Source organism: Hippopotamus amphibius, chromosome 5 (genome assembly GCF_030028045.1).
Source record: "Hippopotamus amphibius kiboko isolate mHipAmp2 chromosome 5, mHipAmp2.hap2, whole genome shotgun sequence".
Taxonomy (NCBI): Eukaryota; Metazoa; Chordata; class Mammalia; order Artiodactyla; family Hippopotamidae; genus Hippopotamus; species Hippopotamus amphibius.
In genome coordinates this window covers 85,676,411-85,695,198 of record NC_080190.1, presented here as the reverse complement: position 1 = coordinate 85,695,198, position 18,788 = coordinate 85,676,411, and the positions used below count along the sequence as shown (strand labels likewise).

The following is an 18,788-nucleotide window of genomic DNA, read 5'->3' as shown; positions in this document are numbered from 1 at the left end:
AGCCTATATTTGATGAATTTTGAGATTAGGGGTTGGAGGCCTTATCGAGTCTCTGGTTTTATGGGGTTTTGCTGCCTGGAAAGGAAGTTATTAGTTTCTTCTAAGGTAATTTTTATAGGAGTGACAAACTTTGCCTTCCCTGAGATTCCCTGATTCCAAACCTGTGGATCTATATGTTTTTCTGGGGGAATATTTTGGGCTGCACTGTCCATGTCTTGTATAATACATAGTGCAGCCAAAAACATTCCTTGCTTTTGGTTTTCAGGGAGACTGAGAGTCACCCTAAGGCTGAGAGAAAGTCCCATCCAAATAATAGGCTAGAACATTCAGGTATGACAAGAGACTTACAAGTTATAAGTGTCTTTCCCCAGGTGGAAGTTAGAGGGGTGGTGAAATGTTTTAGCTTTGGTCTTCCTTCTACTCCAATAAGAGAGCAGGTTTCAGGGGCAAGGGCCCAGTGTGAGACGTCAGGACAAAGTGGCTCCCGTGTCCACTAGAAACTGGAGAAGCATACCTGCCATGTCAACAGTCTCCCGCAGTTCTTCCTGTGTGATGATGACTCTCTTCTCAAGAGCCTTGGGAGGTCCTGGGTCCCATCAATCAACCACTGCCATGACTGGTGTGGGGAAATTTCCTCGCTCCCTTCAGAGCTGGGGGCATTCCCTCCTCCAGTGGCCCACCATCTTACAGCGTGGGCATGGCATCTTGGGTGTAGGCTGGGACCTGTTTCCTGGGCATTCCTTCCTGTAGTGTTTGGGGCTCCCATAGCTAAAAAGGGCTCCTTTTCCTGGCAGAGGTCTTCTGGGAGTACTTTTGGGTTGACCAGGTGGGTTAGGCCTTGTTCTGATGGCTGCCAAAAGCCTAGCCTGCAGTCATTCCTTTCTGACGTCATGGTGTTCCTTCCTTTCCTTCTCAGCCTGGTGTCTATTGCTAGAGACACAGAAGGCCACATCAGTAAAAGGTTGAAAGGCATTTGGGGCCCCACGGCAAGCTTTTGCAGCTTCCTATGGATGTCCGGGGCTGATTGGCTAATGAAGTGGGTTGCAAATACATGTCCCTCAAAAGTGTCTGGGTCTACATTCGTATACTTTCTGAGGGTATCTGTTGATACTGATTGGGCCTTGGGTGATCTCTTTAACCAGATCATAGTTAACAGGGTCCATTATGCATCCTTTTATCCCTTCAATGAGGCAGAGGATCAAGTGATCCCTACTATTGATACCAGGCTGGCCTGGCCAATAGTCCCAGGTGGGATCCACTAGAGGCACGGCTGTGAGGCCCACAGAGCATTGGTGAGGTCCAGCGACATGTAATTTATCAGCATATGGTTGAGCCTGTGCCCAGATACGGGTCTTTCCTCACTGGTGCAGCCGTGGGAAAGGACACTATTTAGGTCCTCCCAGATAAGGTCAAAGGATAAAGTTAGTCCCTGGAATTCTTCAGTGAGGCAGCTGGGCTCCTCCGAGAATCAGCCTAAGTGAGTACAGCACTGGTTGACGTCAAAGGTAAAGGGGTGTGGACTCTGGAAATTCCCTGAGGCTCACCTACTACTTCCTGAAGGGGGCAGGGAAGCTCCATCTGCACTTCTGGTACGGAAGGGTAAAGAGGCTTATAGGGCAGGGGAGGAGCTGGAGATGGTGAAAGAGGGCTGGGGCTTGGGCCTTCTTTCTGGGGCTCCTGTTCTTCCAGGGATGCCACGAGAGAGGGTTTTGTGCAGCCTGAATGGGTCCCAACTGGCAAGATTCCCCAACACAGGGCTTGCATAGCTCCGGGCTCTCTCTTAGAACCATAAAAGCCTGAACATAAGGAACTTCTGTCCATTTTCCCTGCCATTTACAAAAGATGTCCAACAGTAATACGGTACTATAGTCGAGGCTCCCATTTTCTGGCCAAGTCTCATTGTCCTCAAATTTATATTGGGGCCAGGCTTTGTCAGAAAAGAAAGCAAGTTTTTTTCATTCTAAAGAATCTGGAGAAAACTGGTCCCAGTGACTCAGAATACACCCAAGGGGTGAGTCCTTGGGGATGGAAGAGGGTTTCCAATCATTCATTCAGGGAGATGGTGCTCCTGTGCCAGAGAGGAGCACTAGTGTCAGGAGGTCCCGTGGGGGTTCCCTAAGACAGGACAGGTTCCAGAAGTCCCTGTCCACCTAGTCCTGTCACCTTTATCCACAATGGGGGTCAGCTGCACCCCCATGTGGTGGTCCTGTTGGCCCCAGCGTCCTGGGGCCAGTGTCCTATCCGGGTGTCTGCAGTGCCCAGGATGAGTGACCGTCCTGAAGTCTTCTCTATAGATTCCATGGCCAATGATTAATCTCTGTAGTCTGGGGTATGTTTTTCTGGAACAGACATCCTTGTAGTTCTAGGACCTATGTAGGTCCCAGCTTTTTTTTTCTAAAAGGGTGGTATAATTCTGGAAACAGGCACTGGCCATTAAGGAAATTGCTTTGTGAAAAAGCCTCTCTTTTCCCTTCCCTTCTGTGGGCAGCAACGCCCCCTCCCCCGCCGCCCCGGGCCTCGGTGACCCCTGCCGCCCACCCCCTCCCACACGTGCTCCATCCAGCAGGGGGCATGGCCAGGCTTGGGGGGGTGGGGGTGGGGTGGGACTATGGCAGCTGAAGGTAGAGGCACTGGAGGGCCTGACAGCCCTGCAGGGACATGCCCAATCACGAAGGCCCAGGGAAGCAGGCATGCCAAACGGGGGTCACTGCCTGGGCACGTGTCCCTGGGGCATGGCCATGTGTGTGCCCCACCCCCGGCATGGTCTGCCCTGCCCAACAGTGTAAGGGGGGGCGGGGATGGACCCCTGGTCGTGTGGTGGACCATGCAGGGGGCTGGCCGAATGCAGGGAAGCATGCAGAGGTGAGTGGAGAGGGAAGGCAGCCCGCATGCAGCCTCACCGCCACTGGACATGACCACATGGAGCGGGGCTGTCCCCCTTCCCAACATCAGGGGTCCTGCACTCAGACGGCCCAAGGCACAGGGAGCTCCCAAAGGGACCATCGCAGCCATGGCCACGGGGCGACTCTCTTCCAGTCCAAGTAAGGCTGCATTTTACATTTCCACACAATTGAACCCGATGACAGCTAGTTAAAGGGTGGATAAGGCAAACCCAGAGGGCAAAGCTCCGGTGGTTTGGAGCTTTGTGAGAATGGTTGTGAGAATGGTTGGAAACTTCCTGACATGCCTTGCGTGTAACGAGAGAGGTACGAGACCTAGTGGCAAGGCTGAAAAAATGCCTGGCAGATTCTTTTCCCTCATATCCAGCGGAGTAAGGGATGAAATAAGTGGATTATAAGAGAGAGAGAGGGACGCAGAGAGAGACAAGGATACTGGACCTGTAATAAGCCTATAAGGGAAGCTGCAGGGAGGAGGCGGTGTTATGCTTTTAACCGTGTGCCTAAAAACAGTGCATGGAAATTGCTTTGATTGGAAATGTCATGGCATCAGTGCATGATGGGAACGTCTTATTTGCAAGGCTAATTTTATTGTAATGAGGGCATAGGGAACAAAAGGTTACATTTGGACACCAGAGAGTCCCACCTTATCCCATCTTTCTTTGCCTCTGGGACACCGGTCACCCAAAAACGTGTGGTTCCCTGTCAGTCTGGAAGTTCCTGCTTTTCTTCGTCTACCCAAGGACTCCCACTGTTTATAAGATGTGTGGTTTCCTGCCGTTTGGCCTGTGCCCCCCTTTCTCTGCTCATATCTAGCTCACTGCCTGCTTTAGCAGTTTATCTTATGGCGTAGGATCAAGAGATGTTTCCAAGGAAAAGAAGTGGGGAGAAAAGGAAAGAGAAAAACGACTGTGAGAGTAGAAGCAGAGATATGAAGATATGCTATTGCAAAACTCTTTGTGATTGTTTTAATACTTGGAAATTTCTGAAGGGATTACATTTCTTGAGTTTGAGTCAGGCAGCCCTGAGTTTAATCAGAGAAGAGGAGAGTTGCAGTGTGTTTGTCATTCATGCAACATTTCCTGGGAGAATAATTATGCCATTGCCGAAAATCCCCTCCTTCCTTCTTGAGGCCTTGAGACGGGAACAGAGAGGTAACCCCCTCTAACTGTTGGCCACTGACATCACCGATGACAACTTCTAATGTGACCGGCTCTGCTCCTTTACTATTCCTCCAACACTGATGCCCGAAGTCCACTAACGGAGGAAGCTTCCTTTCCTGAATGCAGCCTCTTTCTCTGCTTCTCCCTGAGCACTTATTTGTCTGTCACCTACCAGGGCTCTAAAGCCAGAAGCAATCAATCAGAAGCGTGTACAAGAACTTCCAAAATCCAAGTGACAACTAGGAATCTGTTCGCTCACCTCTCACCTGGACTGTTGTTTCACGTCAACTCTGACTTTGGCATTATGAACAGACGACCTGAACCTATTAGACTTTATGTGTGGAAACACATTTCTTCCTCTCTGCTGTGTGCCTCCTCTGCAGTGTTTTGTGGCAAAAAGGAACATGCTCTTGGATGTTTTGTGGAGCTGACCTCATTTATTTCATCCAGACCCCTCAGAACATGAGGTCACCTCCCTGAGCAGGACTGGGGATTCCCAAAGCCCAAACTGACTCCTCCCCAATTAAAATGTTACTGAGAGGCTTAGTATGAGTTGCCCCAGAATGTGTCACTCTGGTGTGTGGATTACTTTGAGCTGAAGTCCATCAAGCCTCAACACACTCAGGGAGAGATTTTTACCTCCCCCTTAAGTGTCTAAGGGAATTTAGACAGAAGACCTGGTCCAGGAAGAGAACCATCCCCAGGCATAAGTATGAGTGGTGGCTGAAAAAAAAAAAAAAGAGTGGCGGCTGGTGTGGGAAGCTGGGGGGGAGCCCGGCAGGGCCCGTTTGTGCAAAGTCCCCTCTGCGTCCCGTTGCCTCTACCTGGTAGGGCAGATATCTGTTTCCCAAACGTTTGCTCCTCCCACCTTGCTGTGAATTGTCTTCCTTCCCCTTGAAGGCCCAGACCCCAGTCCACCCTCTTCTCCTGAGCTCAGGTTGGCAGGTCGACCTCACTGCCTGCCTGTCGGGAGCCTCTCGTGTCTTTGTGGGACTCACGTACGTACAAAATTGTTTTTCTCCTGTGAATCTGTCTTATCTCACTTTAACCAGCCAAAGAACCTAGAAAGAAAGAAGGACAAAGTGTTCCTCGCTTACTATACCAGAAGACAAATGCACAATCGAAGTACCACAGCTCTGATGTTGTACCAACAAGCTGAAAAATGACCGTTGATATCCGGCACCATCCTGGTACACAGCAAATGTTCAGTTAGTGTCTGAATGTTTAATATATCACTTACTTGTGTGTCAATCCTCTTTCAGATTAAGACAGAAAATGAAGCCCTATTAGTGCATAGAAACGTATTTGCCCTGAATAAGGAAAAGCTATCTAAAATGAAAGCTGGATAAAAATTAAAATGATTTCGGAGACAGTGATTTTTCTGTCATCGGTGGTTTCCAAGAACTCTGGATGACCCCAAGACAAAGAAATGACAGGGGTGGGGCTAGATGATTCAAAATGCTAGATAGCTCTGAGGTTCCATGATCATAAAGGCAGAAAACTTGCTTAGCTACAGAGACGTATGACAGGCCTTAAGGCAGTGGCCCTGGACACACTCAACTTAAAAGCTCAAGGCTTTCAAGGCTTTCTGATGCATCCCAGTTATATGTGAAATGCAGAAAGAAGAGGGTGAGAAAGTTAGTTAAATAGTTTAATCAGAGCAGTTTTACAATTCTAAAATTAACAAGCAGACTTGTAATAAAAGAGCTCCAATATTTGCAAAATGATCTTGCTTCCATTCTGAATCTGTCTTTTTATTTGTAAAGATTCGCATTACATTTAAAAGGACTCAAAATGGAGTGACTGATATTATTATCCATGTTTTTTGATGCAACTGATGAAATCCCTGAATGGATATTGCTTCAGCTTTGATATTAAAAAAAATGGCCTGACAAGAAGTCCTCAACTGATCACAGGTGGCCGAAAGAAAGAGAAAAACCCCAAACTACTGTCAAGTTCATAATGTATCACATTGTTGGTGGATGACACTGGCTCCAAATATACAATAAGGCCCACAACACTTTATTACTATGAATATAATTATCATGAAAGTTCTCTCACGTGGATCAACTTGCTTCTGAACGTTTTCTTGGTTCGTTTAAACTTGCATAATAAACATGCAATGAATTATTTCTTTTGAAAGTGTATTTTTTGCAGTCTTTTTGTTTTCATACAAAGATTTCATAAAGTTGCAATATTGCATCAGAGCATTACCAAAATAAGAGCAGGAGCACAGGGGGAGGGGAAATGGGAATTTGGATGAATGAGAAGAACCTCCTCTTGTCCTGAGACAGGCCACCCGTCTTTTTTTAAAAGGTGCACGCACACTGCTTTTCTTTCCCTCCCCCACCGAAGAAAAGCATGAAAGAAAAAAAAAAGCCTCACAGAAATCAATCTAACTAAGAAAAAAAGTCGACATAAAGAAAATAAAGATGTTTTTTCATGCACATATCTTCTGCATAGCTCAACCCACATATAGTAAGGCACTATTTCCCTTCGTAACTGGTGTCCACGGCAATCTGGTAAGTGCTACAGTGCTCTGTGACCATTAGAGAGTTCCTTTCTGGATGGTGAAATAAAGAGGCCGGATGAGTGTGGCTGCCACGCTTCTCTGTGAATGTCCCATAGTGCAAGCAGATTTCCAGGAGTCGCAGAAGGAAATCTGTCTGTGTAATGATTGAGAGTCTCCAAAATGGTTTTCTTTCCAAAGTTCCTGTTTTGTCTGTGTATGAATTTAGATTATTCTTCAGTCATTATTCTCAAAGAAAATACACTAGGTGGGGGGAAAAGCACAGTCAGGTCTTCAGAAACACAGCTTCACTGCTCCGAGAAAGCATATAACACTGGCAATTCACGAAATCAGCGGGATGTTTCCGAGAGAACAGAGAGAGAGACAGAGTCTAGAAAGAGAAGGACAGAGACAAAGACAGAGACAGCGTGTGTGTGTTTTGGTTTTTGGAGGTGATCTGGGACTGAGATTAATTTAGCTGGTCTTCATACTGTTTCCTGAAACAATCCCCGGCTGGGAAAAATTCCCAGCACCTCTCTTGATACATCTTCCAAACATAAGATTCCTGTAAAAGTAAAGACAATGTGTTAACAACATGTCTTTCCTTAAGATCTCTGTGTTACCACAAAATATAAACTAGAAAGAAACCCATATTTGTTATATATGTATATCACATATGTATAATGGTATATTACACAGTTATGTCATTGGAGAATCCCAAATTCCTTTACATAGTTCCTAACTATACCAGGTCTTATTTATTTCTAATAATCTTCATCCTGACTATAATATAATAATGATTAAAAACAACCTATTTGTGATATATGCTTTTGAGAGTTCCTTAAAACTATTATTTTCATTAACTGCACCATTCAAATTCAAACTATTAACAATGGGAGGGAGAATTTGTGGAGGGAGAATTTCAAACAGCTCAAGCAGAACCTTAAACATTTAATATGCAATTATTTATTTGTTTATTGTAATGTTTTTAATTGAAGTATAGTTGATTTACAATGTTGAGTTAGTTTCAGGTATATAGCAAAATGATTCAGTTATATACATACATATATATTTTTTTCTGATTCTTTTCCCTTATAAGTTATTAAAAAAATTTTGAGTACTGTTCCCTGTGCTATACAGTAGGTCCTTATTGATCATCTATGTTATATTTAGTAGTGTGTATATGTTAATTGCAAACTCCTAATTTATCCCTCTCTCCGCTTCCCTCTTTGGTAACCATAGATATGTTTTCTATGTCTGTGGGTCTCTTTCTGTTTTGTATATAAATTTAATTGTATCATTCTTTTTAGATTCTGCATATAAGAGATATCATATATTTGTCTTTCTCTATTTGACTTACTTTACCTAGTATGATCATCTCTAGGCCCATCCATGTTGCTGCAAAAGGTATTATTTCATACTTTTTTATGCCTAAGTAATATTCCATTTGTGTGTGTGTGTGTGTACACCACATCTTCTGTATCCATTTATCTGTCAGTGGACATTTAGGTTGTTTCAATGTCTTCGCTATTGTAAATAGTGCTGTAATGAATAGTGGGGTGCATGTATCTTTTCAAGTTAATGGTTTTCTTCAGAAATATGCCCAGCAGTGGGATTGCTGGATAATATGGTAGCTCTATTTTTAGTTTTTTAAGGAACTTCAATACTGTTCTCCACAGGGGCTACACCAATTTACATTCCCACCAATAGTGAAAGTGGGTTCCTTTTTCTCCACACCCTCTCAGCATTTATTACTTGTAGACTTTTTGATGGTAGACATTGTGACCGGTTGTGAGATGATACTTCATTGTAGTTTTGATCTGCATTTCGCTAATAGTTAGCAACGTGGAGCATCTTTTCATGTGCTTTTTGGCTATCTGTATGTCTTCTTTGGAGAAATGTCTATTAGGTCTTATGTCCATTTTTTGATTGGGTTTTTTTTTTTTTAATAGTGAGGTGTAAGAGCTGTTTATATATTTTGGAGATTGATCCCTTGTCAGTTGCATCATTTGCAAATATTTACTCCCAGTCTGTAGGTTTTCTTTTCCTTTTGCTTATGGCTTCCTTTGCTGTCCAAAAGATTTTAGGTTTAGTTAGGCCCCACTTGTTTATTTTTGTTTTTATTTCCATTACACTAGGAGACAGCTCTGAAAAGATGTTGCTGTGACTTATGTGAAAGGGTGTTCTGTCTATGTTTTCCTCTAGGAGTCGCATAGTATCTGGGCTTACATTTAGATCTTTAATCCATTTTGAGTTTATTTTTGTGGGTGGTGTTAGAGAATGTTCTAGTTTCATTCTTTTACATGTAGGCGTCCAGTTTTCCCAGCACCATTTATTGAAGAGACCGTCTTTTCTCCATTGTTTATTGTACCTCCTTTGTTGTAAATTAATTGACCATAGGTGCGTGGGTTTATTTCTGGGATTTCCTTTTCATTTTTTTAATTTTTCTTGGAGTATAGTTGTTTCACAACTCTGTGTTACTTTCTACTGTACAGAAAAGTGAATGATTTATATGTATACATACATCCCCTCTTTTCTTAGATATTCTTCCCACTTAGGTCACCACAGAGCATTGAGTAGAGTTTCCTGTGCTATACAGTGGGTTCTCATTAGCTATCGATTTTATAAATAGTAGTGTATATATGTTAATCCCAATCTCCCAATTCACCCCCCTGCTCCTTGGTATCCATAAGTTTGTTCTCTAAATCTGCGACTCTATTTCTGCTTTGTAAATAAATTCTTCTGTACCATTTTTCTAGATTCCACATATAAGCAATATTACACAATATTTGTTTTTCTCTTTCTGACTTACTTCACTCCGTGTGACAGTCTCTGAGTCTATCCACTTCTCCACAAATGCTACTACTCCATTCATTTTTATAGCTGAGTAATATTGCATTGTATACATATACCACATCTTTATTCATTCCTCTGCTGAGTGGACATTTAGGTTGCTTCCATGTCCTGGCTATTTTAAATACTGCTGCAACGAACACTGAGATGCATGTATATTTTTGAATTATACTTTCCTCCAGGTATATGTCCAAGAGTGGGATTGCTGGGTCATATGGTAGCTCTGTTGTTAGTTTCTCAAGGAACCTCCATACTGTTCTTCATAGTGGCTTCACCAATTTATATTCCCACCAACAGTGTAGGAGGGTTCCCTTTTCTCCACATTCTCTCCAGCATTTATTGCTTGTAGACTTTTTGATGATGGCCATTCTGACCAGTGTGAGGTGATACCTCGTGGTACTTTTGATTTGCATTTTTCTAATGATTAGTGATGTTGAACATCATTTCATGTACTCTTTGTCCATCTGCATGTCTTCTTTAGAGAAATGTCTATTTAGGTTTTCCACCCATTTTTTCATGGGGTTGTTTGTTTGTTTGTTTTTGATACTGAGCTGCATGAGCTGTTTATACATTTTAGAGATTAATCCCTTCTCAGTTGCTTTGTTTGCAAATTTTTTGTCCCATTCTGAGGGTTTTCTTTTTGTCTTGGTTATGGTTTCCTTTGCTGGGCAAAAGTTTTAAGTTTCATTAGCTCTCATTCATTTTTGTTTTTATTTTCATTACTCTAGGAGGTGGGTCAAAAAAGATCTTGCTGCAATTTATGTCAGAGAGTGTTCTGCCTATGTTTCCTCTAAGAGTTTTATAGTATCCAGCCTTACATTTAGGTCTTTAACTCATTTTGAGTTTATTTTTGTGTGTGGGATTAGGGAGTGTTCTAATTTCATTCTTTTACATGTAGGTGTCCAGTTTTCTCAGCACCACTTATTGAAGAGACTGTCTTTTCTCCACTGTATATTCTTGTCTCCTTTGTCATAGATTAGGTAACCATAGATGCATGGGTTTATTTCTGGGCTTTCTATCCTGTTCCATTGATCTATATTTCTGTTTTTGTGCCAGTACCACACTGTTTTGATTACTATAGCTTTATAGTACAGACTGAAGTCAGGAAGCCCAATTCCTCCAGTTCCATCTTTCTTTCCTGAGAGTGCTTTGACTATTCAGGGTCTTTTGTGTTTCCATACAAATTACAAATGTTTTTGTTCTAGTTATTTGAAAAATGCCATTGGTAATTTGATACAGAGTACACTGAATCTGTAGATTTCCTTGGGTAGTTTAATCATTTTGACAACACTGATTCTTTCAGTCCAAGAATATGGTATATTTTCCCATCATTTTGTGTCATCTTGATTTCTTTCATCAGCACCTCATAGTTTTTGGAGTACAGCTCTTTGCCTCCTTAGATAGATTTATTCCTAGATATTTGATTCTTTTTCATGCAATGGTAAATGGGATTGTTTCTTTTTTGTTTGTTTTTGTCCTTATGAAATTCTTTTATGTTTAAATTTTTATTAGAGTATAGTTGATTTACAATGTTCTGTTAGTTTCTGCTGTACAGCAAAGTGAATTATATATATACACAGATCCATTTTTTTTTTAGATTCTTTTCTCATATAGGTCACTACAGAGTATTGAGTTCCCTGTGTTATACAGTAGGTCCTTGTTGATTATCTATTTTATATATATTAGTGTGTATATGTCAATCCCAATGTCCCAATTTATCTCTCCCTCTTTCCCCCCGGTAACCAGAAATTGTTTTTTTTACATCTGTGACTCAAGTTCACTTGACCCATTTTTTTTAGATTCCACATATATGTGATATCATATGATATTTTTCTTTATCTGTTTTATTTCACTCAGTATGACAATCTCTAGGTCCAACCATGTTGTTACAAATGGCATTATTCCATTCTTTTTTATGGCTGAGTAATATTCCATTGTATGTACCACATCTTCTTTATCCATTCCTCTGTTGATGGACATTTAGGTAATAGGATTGATTCCCAATTTCTCTTTCTGATTATTCTTTGTTAGTGCATAGAAATGAAACAGATTTCTATGTGTTACTTTTATATCCTGTGACTTTACTGAATTCCTTGATGATCTCTAGTAGTTTCCTGGTAGCATCTTTAGGATTTTCTATGTATAGTGTCATGTCATCTATAAACAGTGACAGTTTTACTTCCTTTCCAATTTGAATTCCTTTTATTACTTTTTCTTCTCTGATTGCTGGGGCTAGGACTTCCAAAACAACATAGAGTAAAAGTGGTGAGAGTAGACATCCTTGTTTTGTTCCTGATCTTAGAGCAAATGCTTTCACTATTGAGTATGATGTTAGCTGTGGGTTTGTCATATGTGGCCTTTATTATGTTGAGGTAGGTCCCCTCTATGGTTACTTCCTGGAGTGTTTTTATCATAAGCAGATGTTGACTTTTATATAAAGCTTTTTCTGTATCTATTGAGATGATCATATGATTTCTATTCATTAATTTGTTAATGTGGTGTATCACAGTGATTGATTTGGGAATATTGAAAAACCCTGCATCACTGGGATAAATCCCACTCAGCCATGGTGTATGACCCTTTTAATGTATTGTTGGATTTGGTTTGCTAGTGTTTTGTTGAGGATTTTTGTATCTATGCTCATGAGTTACAATGGCCTGTAATTTTCAATTTTTGTGGTATCTTTGTCTGATTTTGGTATCAGGGTGATGGTAGCTTCATAAAATGAGTTTGAAACTGTTTCTTTCTTTGCAGTTTTTTTGGATTAGTTTCAGAAGGATAGGTGTTATCTCTTCTCTAAATGTTTGGTAGAATTCCCCTGTGAATCCATTTGGTCCTGGACTTTTGTTTTGGGGAGTTTTTTTAAATCACAAATTCAATTTTAGTACTTGTAATTGGTCTGTTCCTATTTCTATTTCTTCCGTGTACCTTTCTAAGAAGTTGTCCATTTCTTCTAGGTTGTCCATTTATTAGCATATAGATGCTTGTATTAGTCTCTTATATTTTGTATTCCTGTGGTCTCCCTTTTTGTTTCTAATTTTATTGATTTGAGTGCCCTCCGTATTTTCTTAATGAGTTTGACCAAAGGTTTATCGATTTTGTTTATATTTTTGATGAAAAAGCTTTTAGTTCCATTGACCTTTCTGTTGTTTCTTTTATTTCTGCTCTGATCTTTTTTCATTGTTTTCCTTCTACTAACTTTGGATTTTGTTTGTTCTTTCTTTAGTTGATTTAGGTGTAAGGTTAGGTTGTTTATTTGAGATATTTTTGTTTGCTTCTTGAAGCTATATGGCTGTAAACTATAAAGCTTGTATGGCTATACACTTCCCCCTTAGAACTGCTTTTGCTGCATCCCATAGGTTTTAGAACCTCATGTTTTCATCATCATTTGTCTCTAGGTATTTTTAAATTTCCCCTTTGATTCCTTCAGGGATCTATTGGTCGTTTAGCAGCATATTGTTTACCCTCCCCTTGTTTGCGGTTTTCACAGTTTTATTCTTGTAGTTGGTTTCTAATCTCATAGTGTTGTGGTTGGGAAAGATGCTTGATATGACTTCAATTTTCTTACATTTACCAAGGCTTGCTTTGTGGTCCAGGATGTGATTTACCCTGGAGAATGTTCCACATGCACTTGAGAAGAATGTGTATTCTGCTTTCTGATGGAATGTCCTATAAATATCAATGAAGTCCATCTGGTCTCATGTGTCATTTAAGGCCCGTGTTTCCTTATTGATTTTATGTCTGGATGCTCTGTCCATTGTTGTAAGTGGGGTGTTAAAATCACCCACTATTCTTGTGTTACTGTCAATTACTCCTTTTATGTCTGTTAACATTTCCTTCTATATTGAGGTGCTCCTATGTTGGTGCATATATGTTTATAATTGTTATATCTTCTTCTTGGATTGTTCCCTTGATCACTATGTTGTGTCACACTCTGTCTTTTGTAACAGTCTTTATCTTAAAATCTATTTTGTCTAATATGAGTATTGCTACTCTTGATTTCTATTTGCATGGAGTTCACTTTTCCATGCCCTCACTTTCAGTCTGTATGTGTCCCTAGATATGAAATAGGTCTCTTGTAGACAGCATTTATATGGGTCTTGGTTTTGAATCCATTTAGCCAGTCTATGTCTTTTGGTGGGGGCATTTAATCCATTTACATTTATGGTAATTATCAATATGTATATTCTTATTGCCATTTTGTTAATTGTTTTGGATTTGTTTTTGTTGGTCTTTTCTTCCTTTCCTCTTTTGTTCTTTTCTATTGTAATTTGATGACTATTGTTAGTGTTACTTGGATTCCTTTTTTTATGTGTGTGTATCAATTATAGATTTTTGATTTGTGGTTACCACGAGGTTTGCATATAGCAGTCTACACATATACTTGATTATTTTAAGTTGCTGATCTCTTAATTCAAATGCATTTCAAATATCCTGCATTTGTATCCTTCTCCTTTCAAGATTACTGGTTTAGTTATCATATTTCTGTGTGGAGGATTTCCTACTTTTACTGTATGTTTGCCTTATAGTTGAGCTTTCCCATTTTGTAATTTTCTTGTTTCTAGTTGTGGCCTTTTCTTTTCTACCTAGAGAAGTTCCTTTTGCATTTGTTATAAAGGTGGTGCTGAAATCTCTTAATGTTTGCTTGTCTGTAAAGCTTTTGATTTCTCTGTCAAATCTGAATGACAGCCTTGCTGAGTAGAGTATTCTTGGTTGTAGGTTTTTTCCTTTCATCACTTTAAATATATCATGCCACTCCCTTCTGGCTTGAAGAGTTTCTGCTGAGAAATCAATTGATAGTATTATGGAGAATCCTTTGTATGTTATTTTTTGCTTTCCCAATGTTGCTTTAATATTTTCTCTTTCATTTTTGTCAATTTTATTACTGTGTGTCTAGGTGTGTCCCCCTTGGTTAATCCTGCCTGGAACTCTGTGTTTATTGGACTTGGGTGACTATTTCCTTTCCCATGGTAGGGAAGTTTTCAGCTATTTTCTCTTCAAATATCTTCTCAGGCCTTTTCTCTCTCTCTTTTCCTTCTGGACCCCCTATAATGTGACTGTTGGTGTGCTCGAGATTGTCCCAGAGGTCTCTTAAACTGTCCTCAATTCTTTTCATTCTTTTTTCTTTATTCTGTTTTGCAGCATTGATTTCCACCACTCTATCTTGCAGCTCACTTACCCATTATTCTGCCTCATTTATTCTGCTATCAATTCCTTCTAGTGTATTTTTCATTTCACTTATTGTTATTTATATTTTCTAACTCCTTGTTAAAAACTTCCTGTTACTTCTCACTCTGTGCATCCATTTGTTTCCTGAGTTCTTGGATCATGTTTACAATCATTACTCTGAACTCTTTCTCAGGTAGATTGCCTACCTCCATGTCACTTAGTTGTTCTTCTGGGCTTTTATCTTGTTCTTTTGTCTGGAGCTTTTTCCTCTGCCATCTCATTTTGCCTGAATTTCTGTTTGTATGTTTATGTATGTGGAAGGTAAGTTATACTTCTCGACCTTGGAGAAGTGGCCCTCTTAGGGATGTCCAATGAGTCCCAGCAGTATACTCCCTCTCATCGCCAAGGGCCAGGGACCAGATGGTCCCAGGGTAGTTTCCAACCTGTGTTTGTGGACTCAGTTCTGCAGTCTGGGTGAGACTTCCAGTTTTCTTCCATCTGGTGTCTGCCCCCTGGTGGGTGAGGCTTGTCTAGAAGCTTATGCACACTTCCTGGTGGGAGGGGCTGGTGCCTGCCCACTGGTGGGCCAGCCGTGCAAGGGGCGTGTCCAGAGGTGGCTGTGGACTCAGGAAGTCTTTAGGCACCCTGCCTGCTGATGGGTGGGGCTGTGTTCCTGCCTTGTTGCTAGTTTGGCAGTTGGGTGGGGCCAGGTCTGCATGCCAAAATGGCGACCTCTGAGAGAGCTCAGGCTGATAAATATTTCCTGGTATCTCCAACACCAGTGTCCTTGTCCCCACAGTGAGCCACACCCGCTCCCCCAGTTCCCAAGGAGACCCTCCAAGCCCAGAAGGTAGGTCTGGCCCAGGGTCCAATGAAGTCACTGCTTTTGCCTTGGGTCCCAGCGTGCATGAGACCTTGTGCGTGTGCTCCAAGAGTGGCACCTCTGTTTCATACAGTTCTTTGGAGCTTCCGCACTCAAGCCCCACTGGCTTCAAAGTCAAGTGTCTGGGGGATCCTCCTCCCTATGCCAGACCCCCAGGCTGGGGAGCCTGACATGGGGCTCAGAACTCTCACTCGTGGGGAGGACTTCTGTGATATAATTGTTCTCCAGTTTGTGAGCTGCCCACCTCGGGGTGGGGGGGTTTATGGGATTTAATTATATCGCAAGTGCACCCCTATACTGTCTCATTGTGGTTTCTTCTTTGTCTTTGGATGTAGAATATCCTTTTTGGTAGGTTCCCATCTTTTTTAAATCAATGGTTGCTTAGCATTTAGTTGTGATTTTGGTGTGCTCCTGAGAAGGGGTGAGCTCAAGGTCCTTCTACTCTGCCATCTTGTCCCAGGATGTGTAATTATTTTTAAATGACCATAATACTATTGGCTGAAGTTCATCTGAAATCATTTGCTATCTGATTAAGCAATCAAGTACATTATAATTATCAAAAGCCAAACTCAGCATTTTCAGCTAATAAATGTGCAATTCTAATTTTGCTTTTTCAACTAAAGCAATCTTTGGATACTCATCCACGTTAACAGGAATTTTATACTAAGACACCAGAATTAATATCGGAATTACTTTCAGATATTAATGTTTAACATACACATTTATTCCAACATGCAGATATTCTTTCATCCTTTCTTTCAGATTATGTATGGTCACTGTTTACCTACCTGTCCTGTGTGCTCTGTTTCATCTTTGTTTATGAGATACATCAGAAAAAACCTACAGATACAGAGAGAGTAATCAGAAATGGATTGTATGAAAATATCACCATAAACAGATGGGGACCAAAAGCTTAATCTTCTTTTAACATATTTTTTCAAAAGAGCTAAAATGCGTGCACAGGTCAAGTTATATGTCTTGGGAGCTGCTTTATGCCAGGCTCAGGGCCAGACCCAGCCTGCAACTGTATCCATATTTACTCACTCACAGGCAGGAGTTGAGATCCTCATTTGGAAAATGGAGGATTAAAAAGGTTAAATAACTTGACTAATATCACACACTTATGAATTCCAAAGCCCACTTTTTTTAAAATTGCTACAATGCTACTCTGTATCTCTTCTGTTAGATATTAAAATCAGATTAGAAACAGATTAAGAAATCATATTGTACCAAAGTGCAGTTTTGGCTAGTCTCAAGTAATAGTCAGATTTCTATGTATGAAAAAAATGCAACACTTGTGTTTCCCAGTAGTGCCGAAAGAGGTCTGTGGTTCCTCAGAAAAGAAAAATGAAGATTCACATATCTCTAGGGAGCAGCCGGAGTGCTCCTGTTTGAAGTGGGAAACATGGCCAAAGCTCTCTGCAAGGCTCTGTATGTACTCTGCTCATCCTTCATACCTTTTCATTTCATGTTCTAGAAGGTATCATTCACATGGAGGGCTGCAACTTCATTTCCTAAGTCAACCTACTCTTAAGGAAACAGAACCACTAGCTGTGGGTCTTTCCTTCCAAGAGGTATAAGAAGTCTGAGGCCACCGGTAAAGAGAGGGCCCCTCTCTCCTGCTTCTCCAGCTAGCTGAGGTAGGGGATGCCTGGGTATCGGGAGAGGCAGGGGAGCCTGAGTCAGGCACACTCACAGATAATTGGCCAAGTTGTGTTCCTGTAAAGTGTGGGTTTCAAAGCCATGGGGCACGGTGTCGAAGTAATCATTGCCTATCCCACAGATGAAGCACTTGGTCTAGAAGGCAAAGGCACATATTCAGAGGTCAGTGTTCAGAAAGCAAAAGGGAAACACAACTCATCACTCAGGGGCAGCTACTTGGTTTACTCAGTCTACGTAGAAGATCACCCCAGAAGGCTGTGCCAAGCACCTGAATATCAGTTTAAGTGTTGCCACCACTATATTTCGTTGTGGAATTTACACGACATAGGAACCACCAGCAAGAAGTAATAGAGGCAGAAAGAAGAGTACAGGATGATGACAGCTGAAAAGCAATGTCTTTGCCTTATTTTCTCCAGCCTAAGTGAGCACGCCCAGGCTCAGTGACCACTCTTGTTCATGACACTGGCTCAAGTGATCTAGGTAGGGCTGAATGTGTCCTCAATTGAAACCACAAACTATCCCGGCCAAGTCTGATGACCACACTGAGGATGGGGGAGGCACAAATTCCTTCCACCTGGGGAGGACCAAACCAAATACCAAGCTGTGATTGTTGAATCAATGTGAATCAGAGAAGGTCCACCATGCGCCAGGCATCGTGTGAGGCACACAGTTAACCAGTGGACATGTACTGGGATGATGTCTTCTCTAGAAACAGGACATCTGCTCTCTCTGCTTCCCTCCCATCCCATCCATCTCTCTCTTCACCTGCTAGGTCTGCCATCTGCAGGCCTGGTACCCAAAGCCCAGGGAGATGCAGGCCTTCCATTTTATCACTAGCATTTCCCATGTACCAACTCAAATAAATTCAATAACTGCTGTCCTCATGTGGTTCCAGATGCTCATCTTCCCTGCAAATTAGAAGCTGTTGCATACTGTTAGAGGCATACTTATGATGCCCTAGAAGCTAGAGCCTAGAATCAGGATGATTAAGCTAATTTACAATTCCCCCTGCCTTATGGATCAACAGCGGCTGAGAGCAGAAAGGGTCCATTCAGCAGTCCAGTCTTGTACACCATTCAGTATCTCTTAACTAAACAGGTTCATATCTCACAGCTTTCCCCAGGAATCTGCCCTTCCTCCGTGTTACCTCTCTCGGTCACTCGGTGTGTAACTGAGCCGCCATGCTTCTTTCTAGAGGCTCAAACCTCAGTACCATCCTGCTTGCTCCAAACTCTCCATCCTCTGCATCTGTCCAATCACCACGTTCTTTTCACGCCAGCTCCAAAGTGCTGCCTGAGTCCCTCTGGCTCCTGCATCCTCAGTGGCTCTTCTTTAGCAAAGGCCTCATCATCTCCTACCTAGAAAATGCGGACAGCCGCTTCCCTGCCCCTGCACGCGCCAGTGTGTAGCTCACTCCCCCATCTGAATCCATAGTTATCTTTTAAAATGTAAATCTGATCACTTCACTGTCCCTGCTTAAAACCTTTTTCTTGTTCCCCAACCTGTAAGTTACACTGTAAATTTCTCAAACGCGTTATTAGGCTCTTAATTAGTTGGCCTTCCTCTCCAGCCCCATGACTAGAATATAATGCTTCATCCTGAATGCGTCCAGGAAGAAAAAAATCTGCATATGAAATTCCCTAAAATCAAGA

At 41.6% G+C, this 18,788-nt stretch overlaps 1 protein-coding gene across 1 annotated transcript in view; it reads right to left on the bottom strand.

Moving 5' to 3' along the window:
• Window positions 1–5,777: 5,777 nt before the first annotated feature.
• The window catches only part of RYR2 (ryanodine receptor 2), a 549,009-nt gene continuing 535,998 nt past the window's right edge, over window positions 5,778–18,788 (bottom strand). The window contains exons 106-108 of the mRNA XM_057736978.1: window positions 17,171–17,271; window positions 16,263–16,314; window positions 5,778–7,134 (exon numbers count right to left, since the gene is read on the bottom strand). Of these exons, the coding sequence (XP_057592961.1) occupies window positions 7,039–7,134; window positions 16,263–16,314; window positions 17,171–17,271 (249 nt within the window). The 3' untranslated portion in view covers window positions 5,778–7,038. The remainder of the gene's footprint in view (window positions 7,135–16,262; window positions 16,315–17,170; window positions 17,272–18,788) is intronic.